The sequence below is a fragment of the Scardinius erythrophthalmus genome (genome assembly GCF_964197995.2).
Source record: "Scardinius erythrophthalmus genome assembly, chromosome: 16".
Classification (NCBI taxonomy): domain Eukaryota; kingdom Metazoa; phylum Chordata; class Actinopteri; order Cypriniformes; family Leuciscidae; genus Scardinius; species Scardinius erythrophthalmus.
Window position 1 is genome coordinate 1,538,182 of NC_138236.1, and position 21,379 is coordinate 1,559,560.

At 36.7% G+C, this 21,379-nt stretch overlaps 1 protein-coding gene across 1 annotated transcript; it reads right to left on the reverse strand.

The window, feature by feature from the left end:
* Positions 1-82: 82 nt before the first annotated feature.
* rad21a (RAD21 cohesin complex component a) lies at positions 83-20,524 on the reverse strand. Its single transcript, XM_081389577.1, has 14 exons — positions 20,377-20,524; positions 19,505-19,691; positions 19,256-19,385; positions 19,059-19,158; positions 17,475-17,581; positions 17,063-17,260; positions 15,657-15,779; positions 14,674-14,805; positions 13,415-13,638; positions 7,585-7,738; positions 6,592-6,737; positions 5,417-5,599; positions 4,309-4,389; positions 83-825 (listed from the first exon to the last, which is right to left on the reverse strand). The coding sequence occupies exons 2-14, from the start codon at positions 19,646-19,648 to the stop codon at positions 634-636; spliced, it is 1,914 nt and encodes a 637-aa protein (XP_081245703.1). The 5' UTR covers positions 19,649-19,691; positions 20,377-20,524; the 3' UTR covers positions 83-633.
* Between the last annotated feature and the right edge of the window lie 855 nt (positions 20,525-21,379).

Consider the following 21,379-nt stretch of genomic DNA (forward strand, 5'->3'; position numbering starts at 1 on the left):
TATATTTGTGTATATGTATGTATATGGATATTCATGTATATGTATATTCATGATCTATCCACACACACACACACACCACACACACCACTAAAGAACCAGGTAAAAAGAGGAACATGTGACTTTTTTCAATCCATATCAAAATTTAATCAAGTGCATACAAATTCCAATTGTATTTAGGAGTTTAAGAAACCTTTAATAATCATAATTGCCATTAAAAGAGAGATACAAAACATTGAACTATTGTGTAATTAAATCCAAATGGGTTTCCAAAAATAAACCTTTGTCTCTCAACTGTGACATTATTAAAAAGTTCAAATGTACACATTACTAACTCACTACAAATGTAAAACTTACTGGGATAAAGCTTATGAAGGAAAATAAAAACAGAACAATGAGGGAAAAACAAGTAGTGAATCTGAAAGATCCCGACGGTCTCGTCGATATAGAGGTCCAACATGTACTAATAAGCATTTAACACCTTACCTTGTGGACTCAATGTTTTCATGATCTATAGGGTTTGACTCAAAAATCTTTTTTTAAATTGGCCCCAAAGAACAAAAACAGATACAAAAAGCAACAGTAGCAAAACAAACCTGTTAAATACAACTACTAAAAACAAAAGGGATTAGGCGTCTATACAATGTGGAAGCGCGGCCCGGGCGCGGCGATGATGTCGCTGTAGGGCTCGGCCTGCGTCAGCTCGATCGCCTGCTGCTTCTTCAGCACCAGGAAGCTGTAGAACTTGGCCGCCGCCTGCTTCTTGTTGTTGTTTCTGCACAGCTCCAGGAGGCTGATGGACTGGGCTCCGGTTTTAGCCACCACACGCTGTCGAGCACAGGAGAACAGGAGAACATGAGGAGCGAGCTGAGAACGACTTTCATCAGGGCTGCCCTCGACTAAAGATCTTTCGGTAAATAATAGGGCTGGGTATTGACACAAATTTCACAATTTCGATTCACAAGCTTGCAATTCCATTCGATTTCGATTCCGATTCAATATTGATTATTTTGGATATCTGGTACAACACATGGCAAATTTTCTCAAGGAAAACAAATCTCCTAAGGCAAGACACTACAGGTGAATAGGGTAAACTTTTTAACTAGCACATATCAGCATGAAACCTTCCCAGTTGATTACATAGATTAAGATGAGGAAAAAAAATATGCAAATTAGGCCATATCTAATTAAGTATGCGCTAATTTGCATATATTAAAAAAAAAAACGAAATCTGAGTATTGGACAAAGCAAGGTTAAACTTATTTTTTCATTGTGTTCACATATTAGATGGGTAAAATTAGAGAGGGATTTATGGATATCTCTTTTGTTATCCTGTAAATCAGAATATACTGTCAATAGCCTTAAAAAAAAAAAAAGATTTTCGCCATGTTTTTTGGAATAAAATGTTATAGAAATCAGGCTAGAAATAATATATTTACAAATCCCTCTGTAAATGTCTTCATAATATAACTAGGTACAAGACTGGAGAGTTTGGTGTGTATCGGTGCGACTGAAGAGGAGATTTCAGACTTGGAGAATGAGAGAAAAGTCATTTTGAGAAAACGGGCTTTAAAGATTTATCATCAGCCAATGAGATTGCGCATTCAGCCCTTTTACTTTCACGATTGGTTGCTGATAAAAAGGAAATTACCATATTTGGATCTGACAGCATTGTAGAGGAGAGAGAGAGAGCTTTCTAACGGTGTGTGTGATGACAGGAGCAGACACGATCGCGGAGCAGCGGGAGGATTTACAACGCCAACTTTTGTTGAATTTATGAGAAATTCGCAAAACGCAAACAGACAAAATGTAGTAAAATAACTTTTCACCACAAGTCTGAAAGACGACATGTTATTGAAGACAAATATCCAAAATTCTCAAAATTGACCAGTGAAAAAACCACAATGTGTTTGCCTGCCGTGTCTCGCCTTCACTAATGCTGTGAACTATGGGAGTCAGTGTTAGCCTATAGGCTTCATTAGCCTACTGTAATCAGGGGTTAAAGTGAAAAAAAATCCTGAGCCTGAAATTTTTTTTGGGGGGTGGGGGGGGGGGTATGGCTTGGGCTTCATTGGCACCATTTATTTTCAAGCATGTTAATGGCATATTTTTATGAATGAAGCCCAGTATCACTGATATAGCTACTTATGTCTCGATGGAAATTTATTTTTCCAAAATTTGAAATTTATTAGGCTTAAAAAAATATAACTTTTAAATCAACTAAACTTAAAACAATCATCACTTAAACCCATAATAAATGTCATATTTACCTGTACCTTACCTGTCTAACCGATGTGAATTATATAGAAATTGAATACGTTTATAAAACAGTCCGCACTGCATAAATTATATATGTATATATATATAATGAAAAATAGATTAATCCTTAAGCATTGAGCAGTTAGTAATTTTCCCATTGTTCTTTGGTTAGTAACTTTACTAACAGAGAGAATTGCTGTCACTTAATACCCGCCGCTGCTGACAGGATCTCACGCATCTCATTCTCTACTCTTTACGAACTATTTAAGATTGTATTTAACTCATTTGACTGTTCTTGTGAAGATACTCGACAAAACTGTAATTTTGGCATAAATGTGTTGTGTTATGGTTCGTACAAGCGCGAAAGAGAACTCAATGGCGCACTGTCGACTGCGATACTGGCGCGCGTCTTTCTGTGTGTGTGTGTGTGTGTGTGTGTGTGTGTGTGTGTGTTTCAGGAGGACATTCATTCACTGACAGCGCGTTCTCTTTTGTCTTCTCGCGCATTGATAGTTTAAAACATTTGCGTGAAGGAGAGCATGATCATATAACCCAAAGGATGACAGAAAGAACTGACGCTGCGATAAATATTTTAACACGTTAAAGCTGGACAAATGAATCGCAGGCGTTTACGTTGACAGCACTAACGTTAGGCTACTTGTCATACATTGCTGACAGAAAATGCTGCGGTTTAAAGTGGACTCGTTTTCATGGTAGGCCTACACAGAATGTGTTTTTTTTTTGTAAGCTACACAGAATATTTAATTAAATATTAAAATTAAATATTTAGCCAAGTCTGAAGTTACCAAGGAGCAGTGTATGTTAACGTTAGCTCAGTTATCAACAGGTGTAGACAGAAAATATGATTATCCTGACCTGAGCTAATTTACTGAACCAACTCACATCTCCTTTCTTTCTTTTCATCCATGATGACATTAAAGTCACCTGTTGTAGTTTCTGGCGTTTCATCACTGTCTGTGCCGCAACCGCTACTTGCTCATTAGAACATTCAGTGAGCTATTTTACACAGGCTCGGTCCTGCTCCTCCGTGGCAATGACGGCGTAAACATCATAACAAAACGAATTTAAGTGGGGGTGGGGGGGACAACGGGATTTTGGAAAGTGTCCCCATAGGAAATTACGCCCGTGGGTAGGACATCATCCCCAAGCTTCATGAACTAGCGCTCCTTTCACCGACAACGCTAACGTGACGTATAAATCTCAATCACACTGTGTTGCCAGGCCCCGCCCTGCTCTGCTTCTGATAGGCTTGTAACGTTAGTAGAGCTGCGTTCCTTTCATATGATTGGTAGGTGAAATCAATTGACTCGAAAATATTGAACCGCATGCAAGTTTCAAATTTATTTATTTATTTTTTTCTTCCTCACGGCCGCACGCCGGAGATCCGGCACGGTGCCGGAATACTTTAAGCCCTGTGTAATATTGAAGGTAAAGATGAACTGATTTGTGTACAAACTTCAATTACACTTATTTATTTTTATGATAATTAGGTTATATGAAATATAAACATTTAAATGATGGCTGTCATAAAAACCTGCCAGATTTATTCAAACATGCATTAAGATTTGAAGAACATTACAAATTATAATGAATGTAATATAGTGCATATATTTAGCAAAATGCTCCTCTAGAGTTAATTTTTCTCGCTGACTAACGAGTTTATGGTCACTGGATATGGTTTTTCTAATGTTACTAATGTCTTTCCACGGTTGAAACACTGATTGAGCGATTCCATGTCACATGATACGGACTTCGATAAGTTGTACTCTTATCTTTTAACACACTTTCAGAAGCTCGTTCATGTTTATCTCGCATGATCAGCTCAAAGTGTCCCAATCATTTTTGGTCCCAAATTTGTATAAATTTTACTGGTATGAAACATTTTTGGGTATAATATGCCACAGTTTATTTTGCTCTCCTCACTTACATTAATGAACTATAGTGTCCTGCACACACTAGCGAAAAAATATAAAAAAGATATCTGGTGTCTGAATAGTTGTTTGTTTGACAGTATATGGTCGAAACACAAACCTGCAGGCCGTGAAGCATCTGCTGAGTTCTCTTGTTCCACCTCCTCTCCTCCTGGTCCTGGTCTCCTTGTCCCTCTTCGCCCTGTTGTTTAAAACAAATCCAACAATTATCAGTGACACCAATGTTGGAGCTGCGTCGTTAAAAGATCGGGATTCAAACATGCGTGAGCTTATTCTGAAATGATAATGATTCAGCTGCATGTTCGATAAGATCACAGTGAACGTTCAGATCTGCGAATTTGCTTTTCAAACACACAGGATCATTATTTCTGTTACAATAATTCAGATTACCACAGAAGTACTGGGATAGTTGGGATATAAACACTGATGTCTATGGTAGTGATTAAATAAAGTAAATAACCTTTTGAAAGTAACTTGATGCTTGAGATAGAGATTGTATCTGTTGCGACAAGTGACTTTTCAAAAATGTATTCGTCACTGAATCAATCATTCAAGAGAATCGTTCAAAAACGCTGATTCATCCAGTAATGAAAGAAGTAAATCTTTATGAGTGAGTAATTGAATCATTAATTCAAGAGAATCGTTCAAAAACGCTGATTCATCCAATATTGAAACAAGTGAAGTCTTTATGAGTGAGTCATTGAATCATTCATTCAAGAGAATCGTTCAAAAACGCTGATTCATCCAATATTGAAACAAGTGAAGTCTTTATGAGTGAGTAATTGAATCATTAATTCAAGAGAATCGTTCAAAAACGCTGATTCATCCAATATTGAAACAAGTGAAGTCTTTATGAGTGAGTCATTGAATCATTCATTCAAGAGAATCGTTCAAAAACGCTGATTCATCCAATATTGAAACAAGTGAAGTCTTTATGAGTGAGTCATTGAATCATTCATTCAAGAGAATCGTTCAAAAACGCTGATTCATCCAGGAATGAAACAAGTGAAGTCTTTATGAGCAAGTCATTAAATCATCAAAAGATTTTTTATTAATGAATTAAATATTTCTTAAATCGACTGCAGCAACTGCATTAACATTTTGTCAGAACCTCTAGTAAACTACATGATATTTGGTTTAGTCGTCTATTCAGAATCGTGAACTCTTTTGAGAGATTTTCTTCGAGCTGTAAATGCCGAGTGCCTCACCTCTTCGTCGCTGTCGTCCTTGTCCTTGTCCTTGCCCTTGTCGTCTAACAGGTCCAGCTCTGGCACCAGTGAAGAGAGGTTTGTGATGTCCTCAGGAGGAAGATCCACTTGGGGCATCTCCAGCTCATGGGAAAGGACTGACTGATCCACGGGCTGAAGCGTCTGATCCAACACTTCCATTTGCTGGAACCACAATTGTGCACTGTTAGGCTCAGTTTCAAAACATTTACTCTGGCGCTCTTCGTCATTTTTGACCGAAAAATGTTCCTTTTTTTACTTCATTGGAATGGTACGAAACTTGATTTTCGTACCACCTGGTTTTGGAACTTGAAAAAAAATATCATGAACATGATTCAAAAAGGTTAAATGGGCCTATAAAATAGTCCCTCCTCACGGTCAAAAATGAGTGCAATGGAAATGAATGGGAGTCTAATTTCATCTAGTGGAAACTTTTGGTACTGCAGCTGAACAACATCTGACCGAAAGCAAATTTTTTTTAGAAAGCTCAAATTTTGTATCATTTATTATGATTTTATCCATCATAATAAATTTTGAAAATATATATTTCATATAAAAATTGAAAACAGTATTTTTGTGCATTTTTCAAAACACACGTAAAAATCTGTTTCTTTTTTTAAGTTCACTTCTTAAACTTTTTTCAGCAATAATCTGCCAAGTGTCGTCTTTAAAAAGAGATCAAACTTACATCTGTTGCTCTAAAGCATTCAAGATTTACGAGTTTAAGTTGGAAATTTAATTTTCAGGTCTATGCTTAAAAAGTGAATACATTTATTATAAATACAGTTTAATGTATTATGAATGCATTTTAATATAATTTAGAATTTTTTAAAAAAAAAATCCCCTAAAAATACAAAATAAACATTTTCAAACTAAAATATAGTACATTAATTTCATTGACAAAAAAAAAAAATAATCAGTCATTTTTGACGTCCCACGAAGAGCACCAGAGGGCTAGGCAGAATGATTATCTGTAGGGATGGACCAATACCATTTAATGTTTTTGTGCCTTTTGTGAGGCTTAACAATAACACACAATAGTATACGCACAATATCGGATTTGGATCGGTCTCGTCTGACCGATACCTGATCCGGCAAAGAATGGCACTATCGGATCGGCACATCCCTAATGATCTGGTTGATTTATGTTAACTCACAGGCAACGCTGCTTCTTTCTCGAGCGACTTGCGCTTGATTCCCCGCTGGCGAGATGGAGGAGGCATCATGGACTCGTCGAGAGCGGTTCTGCTGCCCTCCATAGAGGACGCCTGAAGCAAACTGTGCTCCTCCATGATGGTCTGATCTGTAGGGCACAAAAAATGCTTTTAAATGACTTCTACACTAATGTGTTAAAGCCAGGGGCTTTCAATCTTTTAGATGATACTGAACCCCCAAACACAGGGTTTGTACAGAGACTGTAAAATGTAATTCCAGGACTTTTCAAGCACTACTTTTTTGGTTTAAGGACAACAGAGATCTCACTTATCAGACAATATCTTTATTATCTTTCAAATACTAAAAAAGGTAAATAGATAAATATAAAACAAAATGGTCCAAATAAAGTGTAGCTGATGCAATGACTGCTGTAACTTGAACGTATTAACATCGTAACAGTGACAAAACGCATTTGTCCGTTCAGGGCCACCGTAGAAACATGTCGATGTAAGCGGACCCGAGGTGTGTGAAGAGAGAAATGCCTCATTCTAAGGTAATAAAAACATAACGGTTCATTATGTAAGGTCTTTATAAACCACTCAAAACATAGTTATGTATATGATATTTAGTGATGGGTCACGATCCGTTCATTGCGTCTGTCACGTGACAAATGAACGAAAGAAGGTAAAGTAAATATGCTCCCTGTAAATTATTTCTGACAGCATTTTAATGATTTCTTAATTCAGAATGTGATCAAGATTGCGTATAACATTAAAAGTATAAAAGTATAACATTTAAAGCCACTTAAATGAACGAATTGATTTGAAAAAAGATCCGTTCATTTTGATGAAGGAGATCGAACAAGAGAGTCAGTAAAATTATCCCATCACTAATGAAGGAAATTGCATTTCTGTCAACAGATCCTCCTAAATAATATTACACAACGCACGTTTAAGCTACAGTAGCTGTGGTTGTGTAGCGACGCAAAAGCTTACCAATCACGTCACTCCTGTGACCCAGCGGCTCCTCTCTGGGCACTTCTGGGTTCTCCAGCTCCTTCAGGAAGTCCTCGAGACTATCCGCTTCTCCTCCCTTCCTCCTCTTCCTCAGCTCATCAGGCACCAGTGGAGTCAAGCAGCGAGTGAACATCTGCAACACACACATTCACTGTGATTTCAGCCCTGGGCTTTAACACACTGATGTTAAAGGGATAGTTCAGAGATGATGGATTCACCATCAAGTCATCCTCGGTGTATATGACATTCTTCTTTCAGACGAATATAATCAGAGTTATATAAAAAAAAAATCCTGGCTCTTCCAAGCTTTACAATGGCAGTTAATGGCCATTTCTGTTTTGAAGTCCATCAAAGCGCATCTATCCATCATAAAAGTGCATTTGTCCATCATAAAAGCGCATCTGTCCATCATAAAAGCGCATCTATCCATCATAAAAGTGCATTTGTCCATCATAAAAGCGCATCTGTCCATCATAAAAGTGCATTTGTCCATCATAAAAGCGCATCTGTCCATCATAAAAGTGCATCTATCCATCATAAAAGCGCATCTATCCATCATAAAAGTGCATTTGTCCATCATAAAAGCGCATCTGTCCATCATAAAAGTGCATTTGTCCATCATAAAAGCGCATCTGTCCATCATAAAAGTGCATTTATCCATCATAAAAGTGCATTTATCCATCATAAAAGTGCATTTATCCATCATAAAATCGCATCTGTCCATCATAAAAGTGCATCTATCATCATAAGTGCATCTATCCATCATAAAAGCACATTTGTCCATCATAAAATCACATTTGTCCATCATAAAAGCGCATCTATCCATCATAAAAGCGCATCTATCCATCATAAAAGCGCATCTATCCATCATAAAAGCGCATTTATCCATCATAAAAGTGCATCTATCATCATAAAAGTGCATCTATCATCATAAAAGTGCATCTATCATCATAAAAGTGCATCTATCATCATAAAAGTGCATCTATCCATCATAAAAGCGCATTTATCCATCATAAAATCGCATCTGTCCATCATAAGTGCATTTATCCATCATAAAAGTGCATTTATCATCATAAAAGTGCATCTATCATCATAAAAGTGCATCTATCCATCATAAAAGCGCATTTATCATCATAAAAGTGCATCTATCATCATAAAAGTGCATCTATCATGATAAAAGTGCATCTGTCCATCATAAGTGCATTTATCCATCATAAAAGTGCATCTATCATCATAAAAGTGCATCTATCATGATAAAAGTGCATCTATCCATCATAAAAGTGCATCTATCATCATAAAAGTGCATCTATCCATCATAAAAGCGCATTTATCCATCATAAAAGCACATTTGTCCATCATAAAAGTGCATTTATCCATCATAAAAGCGCATCTATCCATCATAAAAGTGCATCTATCATCATAAAAGTGCATCTATCCATCATAAAAGTGCATCTATCATCATAAAAGTGCATCTATCCATCATAAAAGCGCATTTATCCATCATAAAAGCACATTTATCCATCATAAAAGCGCATTTATCCATCATAAAAGCGCATTTATCCATCATAAAAGCGCATTTGTCCATCATAAAAGTGCATTTATCCATCATAAAAGTGCATCTATCATCATAAAAGTGCATCTATCATCATAAAAGTGCATCTATCCATCATAAAAGTGCATCTATCATCATAAAAGTGCATCTATCCATCATAAAAGCGCATTTATCCATCATAAAAGCACATTTATCCATCATAAAAGCGCATTTATCCATCATAAAAGCGCATTTATCCATCATAAAAGCGCATCTATCCATCATAAAAGCGCATTTATCCATCATAAAAGCGCATTTATCCATCATAAAAGTAGAGCCCGACCGATATATCCAGGGTCCGAAATTAACTTTTTGGCTCACCTGCCACGGGGACTGGTAGATGAAAAAATCCACCAGCCAAGCATATTTTTTACCGGCCAAAATAATAAACAGCCTTTTTTTTTTGTCACATATACATTCATTCAAGTACTTTTAATTGAGATTATAAGGTAGGCAAATTATGTTGAATACAAACGTAAAAAATTGTCCAGAGCAAAATTTGAAATGTATAATAAAAAAATAAAAAAACTATATATATTGATCAAAATATATGAAATATTACTATCATTGGGGTAAAATAATTATTATTTTTTTTTTTTGTCAGTTTTGTTTCCTGACTCATGTGGAAGGGAAGGCAGAACGTCCTCGGTTAAGTTACTTACGTAACCTCGGTTCCATGAGAGATAAGGGAACGAGTATTGCGTTGCAAACGCTATGAGAAAACTAATTTTATCGAGAAAAGAACGGCCAAAATGTAACTTAAAGCAGAAGCAGCCTGGCCAGCGGCGGAGTATGCACGATCCGCGAGTGCTGAAGACGCTCTGCACGGCTTTTTTGGGGCGACCGCTTCTTCCAGTGGCGGCAGCTTCACATATCCTTTTTCCTCAGCGCCGTCAACAGATAGAGCGTTAACTGTACGTACACACCACCGCCGACTTGAGCTGCAAAGAAGCTCTGTCAAAAAGTACGGGGAAGCTTGACGCTTGTCCGCTCTGAATAGTGAGTGCGCGCACGCGGCCGGGGCTCATTCACTCGCGCGCGCTCTCTCTCTCTCTCTCTCTGCTCGGAGGCAGAAGAGCGCGTGCGCGCTGACAATTTTATTATTTTGGTATGAACATTCACCCGCCACTGTGGCGGATAGCCTTTTGAGATATACTCGCCAAACGGAAAATCTACCCGCATTTGGCGCTTGGCGGGTGTTAATTTCGGACCCTGGATATATCGGCAGGCCGATATTATCGGCCGATATTAGGCATTTTCAAAACTATCGGTATCGGCATTTATAACGCCCGATAAATTAATATTTCAAAAATAAAATAAAAACGGACGAAACACCCTTCAACCATGTTATGAGGGTTGACCGCGAGTGAGATCATCGGTGAATTGTGTTCATGGTGAGTTGGTAACGACTCACGAGACATACATTGCTTGAATAACAATTAAAAGAACATCCCTATCAGTTCTCTTAACTCAAATAAGGATGACAAAATTCGTGACTCATGTCCAGTTTTGCTGCGGTTAAATAAGCCGAGAGTGAAGCGGAACAACGCGACGTAGGCTATATTCACATAAAATGTTAACACTGCAGTTCACAAAAGTTCATAATGTGCATGTGCTTTAATGCTTTGTCGGTTAAACATTTAATTTTAAATGCTGATGCGCTGTTCTAACGTGTGCGTTTCTCAGCGCGTACATGTGAAGCTCACATGCACTAAAAGCCTTTCTAGTACCAGCGCCTGGATACTGGACTAAGTTATCTTTCGAGTATTATTGTGCTAATACTGTTAAATACACACAAGATTTACATAAACAATGTCGGTTGTCCGCTTGTCAAATGCGTGTACATTAGACGTGTCGTGCTCAGCTCTTAAAGAGACAGTAGCAATTGTAAACACATTGCCGCTTGTCCTTAAAGGGATAGTTTACCCAATAATAAAAATGATCTCATTATTTACAGGCACTCTAATGTTGTTCCAACTGTATTAATTTCCTTCTAATATTTTTCTAATATTAATAGTTTGAAGAATGTGGGTAACCAAACAGTAGCTGGTCCCCATTGACTTCCAAAGGAGAAAAATATACTATGGAAGTCACTGGGGTACATCAACTGTTTGGTTACCCACATTCATCCAAATAACTTATTTTCAACAGAAGAAAAAAACAACTTGAGAGAGTAAATTATGACATTTGTTGTCAATTTGAATGTGAAATTGTTGTTTTTGTTCAAAGGACTAAACGTTTAGTCTTAAAAAAAATCTTAAGTTTGTATTTTTATACATTTTATTTATCAGAACTTTAATATATTTTGATGTTCCTCTGTTCTGTTGTGACAATACAAGAAACAAGTTTCTTTTTAAAATGCATTATCATATTAGTTTAGTTAAAACTCATAAATAACTACAAATAACTAATGTTAGGGAAATTTGTTAATGTTTTGTTGCGCGTTTCTGAAAAAAAAAAAAAAAAAAAAAAAAAAAAAAAAATCGCTTGATATATCGGAATATCGGATTTTAAAACCAACAAATATTTGTACCGGTATCAGCCTTTATCAAAATCCTTTATCAGTCGGGCTCTAGTACCCATCAAAAGTTTGTACACACCAATTGTAAAGTGTGTCCAAACTTACTGTACTATAATACACATAAATAATATTGCTACTGTATTATAATATACACATAAATAATATCGGCCGATATATCGGTATCTGGCTTTTTTTTATCGGTATCGGCGCCCAAAAATCCATATCGGTCGGGCTCTACATAAAAGCGCATTTGTCCATCATAAAAGTGCATTTATCCATCAAAAAAGTGCATCTGTCCATCATAAAAGCGCATTTATCCATCATAAAAGTGCATTTATCCATCATAAAAGCGCATTTGTCCATCATAAAAGCGCATCTGTCCATCATAAAAGTGCATTTATCCATCATAAAAGCGCATCTATCCATCATAAAAGCGCATCTATCCATCATAAAAGCGCATTTATCCATCATAAAAGCGCATCTATCCATCATAAAAGCGCATTTATCCATCATAAAATCGCATCTGTCCATCATAAAAGTGCATTTATCCATCATAAAAGCGCATCTATCCATCATAAAAGCGCATTTATCCATCATAAAAGCGCATTTGTCCATCATAAAAGTGCATTTATCCATCATAAAAGCGCATCTGTCCATCATAAAAGTGCATTTATCCATCATAAAAGTGCATTTATCCATCATAAAAGCGCATTTATCCATCATAAAAGCGCATTTATCCATCATAAAAGTGCATCTATCATCATAAGTGCATCTATCCATCATAAAAGCACATTTGTCCATCATAAAAGCGCATCTATCCATCATAAAAGCGCATTTATCCATCATAAAAGCGCATCTGTCCATCATAAAAGTGCATCTATCATCATAAAAGTGCATCTATCCATCATAAAAGCGCATTTATCCATCATAAAAGCGCATCTATCCATCATAAAAGCGCATTTATCCATCATAAAAGCGCATCTGTCCATCATAAAAGTGCATTTATCCATCATAAAAGTGCATTTATCCATCATAAAAGCGCATTTGTCCATCATAAAAGCGCATCTATCCATCATAAAAGTGCATTTATCCATCATAAAAGCGCATCTATCCATCATAAAAGCGCATTTATCCATCATAAAAGCGCATTTATCCATCATAAAAGCGCATCTATCCATCATAAAAGCGCATTTATCCATCATAAAAGTGCATTTATCCATCATAAAAGCGCATCTATCCATCATAAAAGCGCATTTATCCATCATAAAAGCGCATCTATCCATCATAAAAGTGCATTTATCCATCATAAAAGCGCATCTATCCATCATAAAAGCGCATTTATCCATCATAAAAGCGCATCTATCCATCATAAAAGCGCATTTGTCCATCATAAAAGCGCATCTATCCATCATAAAAGCGCATTTGTCCATCATAAAAGCGCATCTATCCATCATAAAAGTGCATTTATCCATCATAAAAGCGCATCTATCCATCACCAAAACAGAAACAGCCATTCACTGCCATTATAAAGCTTGGAAGAGCCAGGATATTTTTTTATATAACTCTGATTGTGTTCGTCTGAAAGAAGAATGTCATATACACTAGGATGGCTTCAGGGTGAGTACTGTAAATCATGGGCTAATTTTCATTTTTGGGTGAACTATCCCTTTAAAAGAGACGCAGGACCAGCCCATCACCTTCAGCAGACGCCCGTTCCAGAGAGGTTGAGCCGGCAATGAGAAAAGCTTCTCTACGCCTCCAGTCTCCTTCCACATCATCAGCTTCTTAGTGGGAGGAGCCAAATCCAGCGTGGTGACGATGTCGGAGTAATCGCTCAACTGGGCCCGGATGGTCTTGCTGTCCAACTCCTTCAGGCTGTCGACGATGAGCTTCCTCTTTCTCTTAGCCTTGGTTTCTTTCACTGAGGACGCACCACAAGTGTTTTATTAAGGAGATATTCAGGCACAAAATTTACAGTTAATGTGTGACCCTGGATCACAAAACCAGTCTCGAGTCACACGGGTATATTCGTGGAAATAGCCAACAATACACTGTATGGGTCAAAATTATCGATTTTTCTTTTATGCCAAAAATCATTAGGATATTAAGTAAAGATCATGTTCCATGAAGATCATGTATCTCGGCCAAATATTTTCCTATCCTAACAAACCATACATCAGTGGAAAGCTTATTCATTTTCCTTTTGAGATTCCTTTTGTGGTCCAGGGTCACGTATAGATTACGTAGACAAGCCATGATTTACCCTCATCTTTCCCTCGCAGGTCAAAATCACCCCAAGCCCTAAATTTTCCTTCTTTTTTTTTGTCCAGAAAGCTTATTTTATTTCCTTTTGATATTATTATTTGTTTGTTTTTTTATCTTATTTACCTTTAAATTACTAGATTTTATCAATAAATAATATATAAATAGTGATTTTAAGCACATTCATCACATTCTTTCAACTTAAATTCAAAATATTGTGATGCATGAACCTTTTAATTCAGCTTATAATATTTTACATTGGGTTTCTTGTCCGACCTCTTTTTTTAAATATGATATTTCATGACTCTTGCATTTAGATGTACTTATAGCTCTATATGGAGCAAATGAGCTGCTCACTACAGATACACATGCAGACATTATAAAATTATTTTTTGCTAAAGTTTTAGCTTTTTTTAGTTAGAATTTTGAGCATTTTTAGGTTTTCTATGTGTGGCAAAGCATTCCTCGCATTCCATTCATTCCTAAGGGCAGGGCTCAAATTGACCTGCGAGGATACGATGTGTTACTTTTTAGAAATTTTACCAAAAAATCCTCAAATCCATTACATTTTTTGTGTGTGTATTCGTGGTTCAAGTGCAACAAAAGTCAGATGAACACACACAAAAAAAATTCCTGGTCAAAATGACCCAAGGGAATGCTGAGGGTTAAATATGAATTTATCGTTCATTTTTACCAGTAATGTCGATGGGCTCGAGCGCGAACGCTTCGTCCTCATTGGGCACCAGAGTGGTCTGTTCGGTCTGGTCTGTGGTGTTGGGAAGAGGCTCGACTGGGCCCGATTCTGGACTGTCAGGACCGCCAGGAGCTGAAATAACACAAAAGTGTCATGAGAGGTCAATGGCATTACGTTCATACATATCATACATATTGACTTGACATTTGAAACAAGAAATTTCACATCACAGAAAGGATCCCTGTAAACCCTCATGATTGTGTATCAGAGTAAGTTTTGCATTTTTTAAATATAAAAAAAATGGCATGGCAAGATTTGCTTTTCCCAAATTAATTAGTTGCAAATATTTGTTGACACTTTATATTACATCTTACTAAAGTAATAACAGTAAATTTTGCATAATTACTAAAGCAATCCTTAACCCATAACCCTATACTAAGTACATTTAATTAATTACAATTTCTCAGCATTTAATTGTACAACCTTAAGAGTAAAATGTGTTTGAAAATTTAGGATCAAGTCACTCACATGTCAAGAAATATTCATTTGAGTTAAAAAACTTTTTCCAGAACAAATAAAATATTTTTAGAAAATCCTTTATAAATTTCTGAGGAAGTTGATTGAGTGGCAAGGAAAATTCAAATAGTAAAAATCAGGTTCTCCATCTTCCACAATTGTTTGTTATTTTATTCACCTTATTTTTAAAGTAAGAGCAACACGGTCATTTGTACCTTGAATGCGTCTCAGCAGCATCCAGTTATTTTAGCTGTACAAAAACTGCAAACTGTTATTTATTATCGTAATTAAACACTGGTTTGTAGCACAAATTGTTTGACCATTCTCTGCATTATGTTATTCTACCAGTTATTTACTATAGCAGCTGATGAATCAGAAGTTCACACACATTCACAGAAAACAGCTTGTTGCAAAATAAGTAGAATAGATTCACTCAAAAGCCAAGAATGTTTGTAGGATCTACTCACGAGAAAAGTTATCGAAGTCGTCTTCATCGTCGCCGTGGTCTTGAGGCATCATCACGCTGTCAGTGATGGCAGGAGGATCGTCGAATATTCCTCCACCATCGTCATTGCTCAGAATCTTATCCACTGAAACACACACACACACACACACACACACACAGTTCAGCATCACATGATCACAGGGACGGGAATCTTTTGGTTCATCACGATCCGATTCAAATCGATTCTTAGTCACGATTCGATATTTATTTATTTTTTACAAACAGCAATGCTTTTTTTATTTTTTATTACAGAATGTATATAATTTAAATTCGATATGTGCATAGATTTGATTGTAGTTTATTGTTTTGTGTTACTTTTCTAATTTGACTGCGGTAGACAGTGTAATTAGTCTAAAAGGAAAAAAAAAATTCTACTGAATTAAATGTGAACCTTGAAATTTATTATTTACATTTTCTTCCCGTTTTAGTCAACCCAATATTATAAAACAAATGGCCTTTAAGCGGACTACAATAATTACACACAGTCTTCTGTAATAAAGCAGGCAATTTTATTTTTGATATTAAAAATAGGAACAAAGAAGCTAATTATAAACAATAGGACAAATGCAATAGAAAAACATTAAATAAACTAAGTTTTCAGGTACAGTAGCATGTGTTTATTTAACGTAATATTAAGAAATAGGAAATTGAATGGTAACATTTTACAATAAGGTTCATTAGTTAACATTAATGTAACATGAACTAACAATGAACAATACATTTGTTACAGTATTTATTAATCTTTGTTAATGTTAGTTAATAATAATCCAGCTGATCATTGTTAGTTCACAGTGCATTAACGTAACAAATACAACCTTTGATTTTAATAACGTATAAATAAATGTTGAAATTAATATTAAATCAGATTAATACATTAATAGATGATTAAAAAAAGCATTCTTAGTTCATGTTAACTAAGGTAGTCCTAGTTCACGGCTTATTGTGATTAACGTCAATAACTTCAAGTAACTTTAATTTATATTCCAATAATAACCCCAAGAAATTAGTTACAAATATTTGTTGACACTACTATTTCTCAGCATTTAATTGTACAACCTTTTTTTTTTTATTGCATAAACAAAGTGCAACCAAATACTTTTATTACCTAGAATAAAATGTGTTTCAAAATTTAGGATCAAGTCACTCACACGTCAAGAAATTTACATGAGTGCAAAAACTTTTTTCAGAACAAATAAAACAAGTTATTTTTAAATCCTTTTAAAGTTAAATAAGAGTAACGCTTTAGAAATTAGATTTTTGAAATTTGTGAATCGATACAAACCAGAACAACAAAGAAAAATCGCGATTCATACATGAATGGATTTTTCCCCGTGCCTCTAATCGCAGGTCAAATGAACATGAACTTACTCAGAATTCCCCCGTCGGTGTTTTCCAGGTTGTTGTCCCCGAAGTCGTCGTAGTCGAGGGTCGTGGGTTTGTCGGGGAGGTGAGCGGGACCGGGCTCCGCTTCCAGGAGCAGGTTCGAGGCAGAAGATCCATGGATGATGTCCACCTCAAAAGCATTCTCCTCTCTCATCATCTCACGATCATCCATGCCAAAGTCACCTGGCATGACATCACAAGTTATGAGGACACGGACATCGCGACTTATCTTTCTACAGTAGTCAACATTTGAAGTGGATCAAAACCTTTCATCAAAGTATTACATGAATTTTGAACAATACCCGTTCTTGTCTTAGGACAACTTTGATGAACTATTCTGATCCACTTTAAATGTTGACTACTGTCGTATAAATATAAACAGCTTGTGAGTTTTTACCGAAGTCATTGTCGGTCATGAGGCTGATGTTTCCCACTTCTTCCCTCATGGTGATCTCCTCAACACGACTCTGGTTCAGGGTGAACTGCTGTGCTACATCTATATCACTGAAACACACATTTTTCATTTAGAAATCACAAATGCAAAAAGTCACATTCATGAGTAGTTTATCTCTCGGGTTGGGTATCGTATGAATTTTATCGATTCCTAATTTTGATTCCAATAAGGTAAAAAAAAAAACTATATCATTCACATTTAGTCTTATTACAAAACATTTAATTGTATCTGAATATCATGAACAAAAATCAACAGGTTTAAAGGGTTAGTTCACCCAAAAATGAAAACTATGTCATTAATGACTCACTCTCACGTCGTTCCAGGCCCGTAAGACCTTTTAAGATATTGTAGATTTAGTCCGAGAGCTTTCTGTTCCTCCATTGAAAGTCAATGGACGGCATACTGTCCATGTCCAGAAAGGCAGTACAGACATCATCAAAGTAGTCCATGTGACAGGCAAACGTTATAAGTAAACAAAAATAACGACTTTATTCCACTATTAATTTCCTTCTCTCTGGGTCTCGAGCTATTTCACGTAGTGTAATAGTGTAGCGCGTCTGTGTTGTACGTCACACGTAGGCTCACTATTGGCCGACGCTGGTCATGTGTGATGCGTGTGACGTACAACACAGACGCGCTGCGCAAAAACACTACGTGAACTCACTCGAGGCCCAGAGAGAAGGAAATGAATAGTGGAATAAAGTCGTTATTTTTGTTTACTTATAACGTTTGCCTGTCACATGGACTACTTTGAAGATGAACGGAGGTCTTACGGGCTTGGAACGACGTGAGAGTGAGTCATTAATGACATAATTTTCATTTTTGGGTGAACTAACCCTTTAAAAGAACACTTACACACAAGGAACGTTTGCCTGTAGTTTAAAAACACCATAGAAAAACAACTAGCCGAACTAATGTAAGCTTCAAGCATTATTAAAGACAAGTAAACACTCAGTTATTAAAAAAGAACAAATATAAAATTAACAAATCACAACAAATAGATGCAACTGAACAAAGATGTGATTGAAATAAACAGTGTTTTAAGATTTTCAGGTATTCAGGTACAGAAACTGTAATCAAATGTAAAATAACACTGAACTTTATAAATAAAATATACATTACAAATATAGTTACAAGAGAGTTATTCAGTCAAGAGCGAGTGAATTTTCTCTTAGTCTTTTGTTGTTTGATTAGTGTTATTATAGAGAAAGCATCAGGAATATTAGTGCTGTCCCTTTAAGAGCTGCACGGATCCAATATACTGATACACGTGAAGCACAGACAACAGTTTAAAGTCATATTGAAATGCTCACAGAGGAATCGATAAGAGAAATCAAAAATGTTATTTTATAAAAAGTATCTCGCCCCTATTTATCGCAGAAGCATGATAGATAATTATAAAAATAATCCAGGACCTTTGTGTAGTTTTATATCAAGCAATTTCACAATTTCAATGAAAATGACCCATACACTTAGTCTTAATATAGACTGAAGATGAAAAATTTTAAAAACAGAAGCGTCTCTTACTCCAGATCAGGAAGAGGCTGGTCAAAATCGTGGAACTCCTCTGGTAAAGTGATGGCGTTGTACGCAGCCTCGCGGTTGTCTTCTGGCAGATCAACGACACCTGGAAACACACAATGCATTGCAGTAAATATTACCAGGCAAACCCAGCTGGCCCTGAAATTAATACTTTTACGGTTACAGGTTTTTAGATTCAATACCTGGGCGGAAAGCCATTTTGATCTTGATAAACGCTTCGTTACAATCGGCCAGAAGATATTTGGCTTTTCTGTGGTAGATCCTCACCACGCCCAGGAGAAGATGGCCAGATGTACGCAGAGCCATTTTCACCTATTTAGTAGAGTAGAAAAAACAGAATTACCACATGCATTAACACACACCACTCAAAAGCACACAACATATGAACACACACCACTCAAAAGCACACAACATGCAGCAGAAAGACGCACCTTTGGTGAGATGATGCTTTCCACGCTGCTTTCCAGGTTGCATTCAAAGACGTGTGCTTTGGTCAGTTTTTTGTCCCAATGGGCCGCCAGCCAGATCTTGGCCAGCGGCCCACGTTTACTGAGGACGAAGTGGGCGTAAAACATTGCCCTGGTGTCTGGTCAATCCTCTGAGACCTCTCTGCTACACCTGGGGGAGACACGACAGGATTCATTCAAAACTAGGACTACAATAAACTCTCATGCACTTCAGCATGCCACAGATGTTATCTAACGGCAACTCAATAGGGCTTGAGACACAGTATAATGCAGATTCATCTAAAACATGCATACGTCAAATCTTACGCAAGCAATCACTATACATCTTTAAATTGACTGTATTGCATGCTTGGCTTACATTGCCCGCCTTTACACCAGCATTAAAACATGACGAAATCGAGGTTAAACACAATTCCAAGGGCCCAAAACGCCACATAATCTAATGCAAAGTGTTTAAAAAGGTTTAATGCACGCAAAATACGACAAAAAATGCATTTATTAACGATGCAAAACAAATGCGTTATTTTCCACACAAGCGTTTGGCTAAGTTGTTGCTTAGCAAGCTGAGCTAGTTAGCTTTATAACCAATGCTTATATCACTTTACACATATGTACATGATTATAAATTATTTTTCTTTGTCATATATAACGACTTAAAGTTTCAACTGATTTATATTTAAGTACAGCTTGCACAGCCAGGCTATTTTCAAGCTATCGTTAGCAATTAGCATTAGCCAACTGTTGATTAGCAACGGCGTCAACTTTAATTCTCCTGCTCGTAAATTAGACTTAACACGCAAATGAATCCGCAATAATACACATTTTCCATAACGTACCATTCAAAATATGTTGTCCGTGTTGATTGCGGCCAGGCTTTTCTCTCCCCTCCCGCGGAGAGAAGTTAGCAAGCGCTTCCTCTCATTGAATCCGATCAAGATGGCGCGCGCTCTCGGCGGGATGTTTACAGTCAAAATTTGGCGGAGGGAGGAGCTTGGTCTGTGATTGACAGGTCGTGGCTGCAGTGGAAGATGCCGGTAGGCGGGGCTTGGCCGGTGATTGACAGGAAGCAGCTGCAGTGGAAGCTGCCGGTGGGCGGGGATTTGCTGGTGATTGACAGGAAGTGGCTGCATTGGAAGCTGCAGGTTGGGCGGGGCTTGGCTGGTGATTGACAGGAAGCGGCTACAGTGGAAGCTGCCGGTGGGCGGGGCTTGGCTGGTGATTGACGGGTCGTGGCTGTCGTGGAGCGGTTGGCAGAGGGCGGTGTTGTGTTACTAAACGAACAATGGCTACAGGAAGTCGAATGAATATACACTTCTTAAATGTATAATGTAATGTAATGCTGTTCTTTTGAACTTTCTATTCATCAAAGAATCCTGAAATAAAAATGTAAATAACTGTTTTCAACATATAATAATGAAAAATGTTTCTTGAAAATCAAATCATCATAATGATTTCTGAAGGATCATGTGACACTGAAGACTGGAGTAATGATGCTGAAAATTCAGCTTTGATCACAGGAATAAATTACACTTTACTATATATTCACATAGAAAACAGCTGATTTACATTATAATAATATTTCACAATATTACTATTTTTATCAAATAAATGCAGCCTTGGTGAGCAGAAGAGACATCTTAAAAAAAAAAAAAAAAAAACGAAAAATCCAAAAACTTTTGACTGGTAGTGTATATGTATGTGTTGGAAGGGATATTCAAAAGCAAAAAATATTCCTACAATCCTCTCCCTTATACGTGAACATATTTTTCAAAGAATCCAGAAATAAAAATGTAAATAACTGTTTTCAACATATATGAAAAAATATACATCATTAGTCTA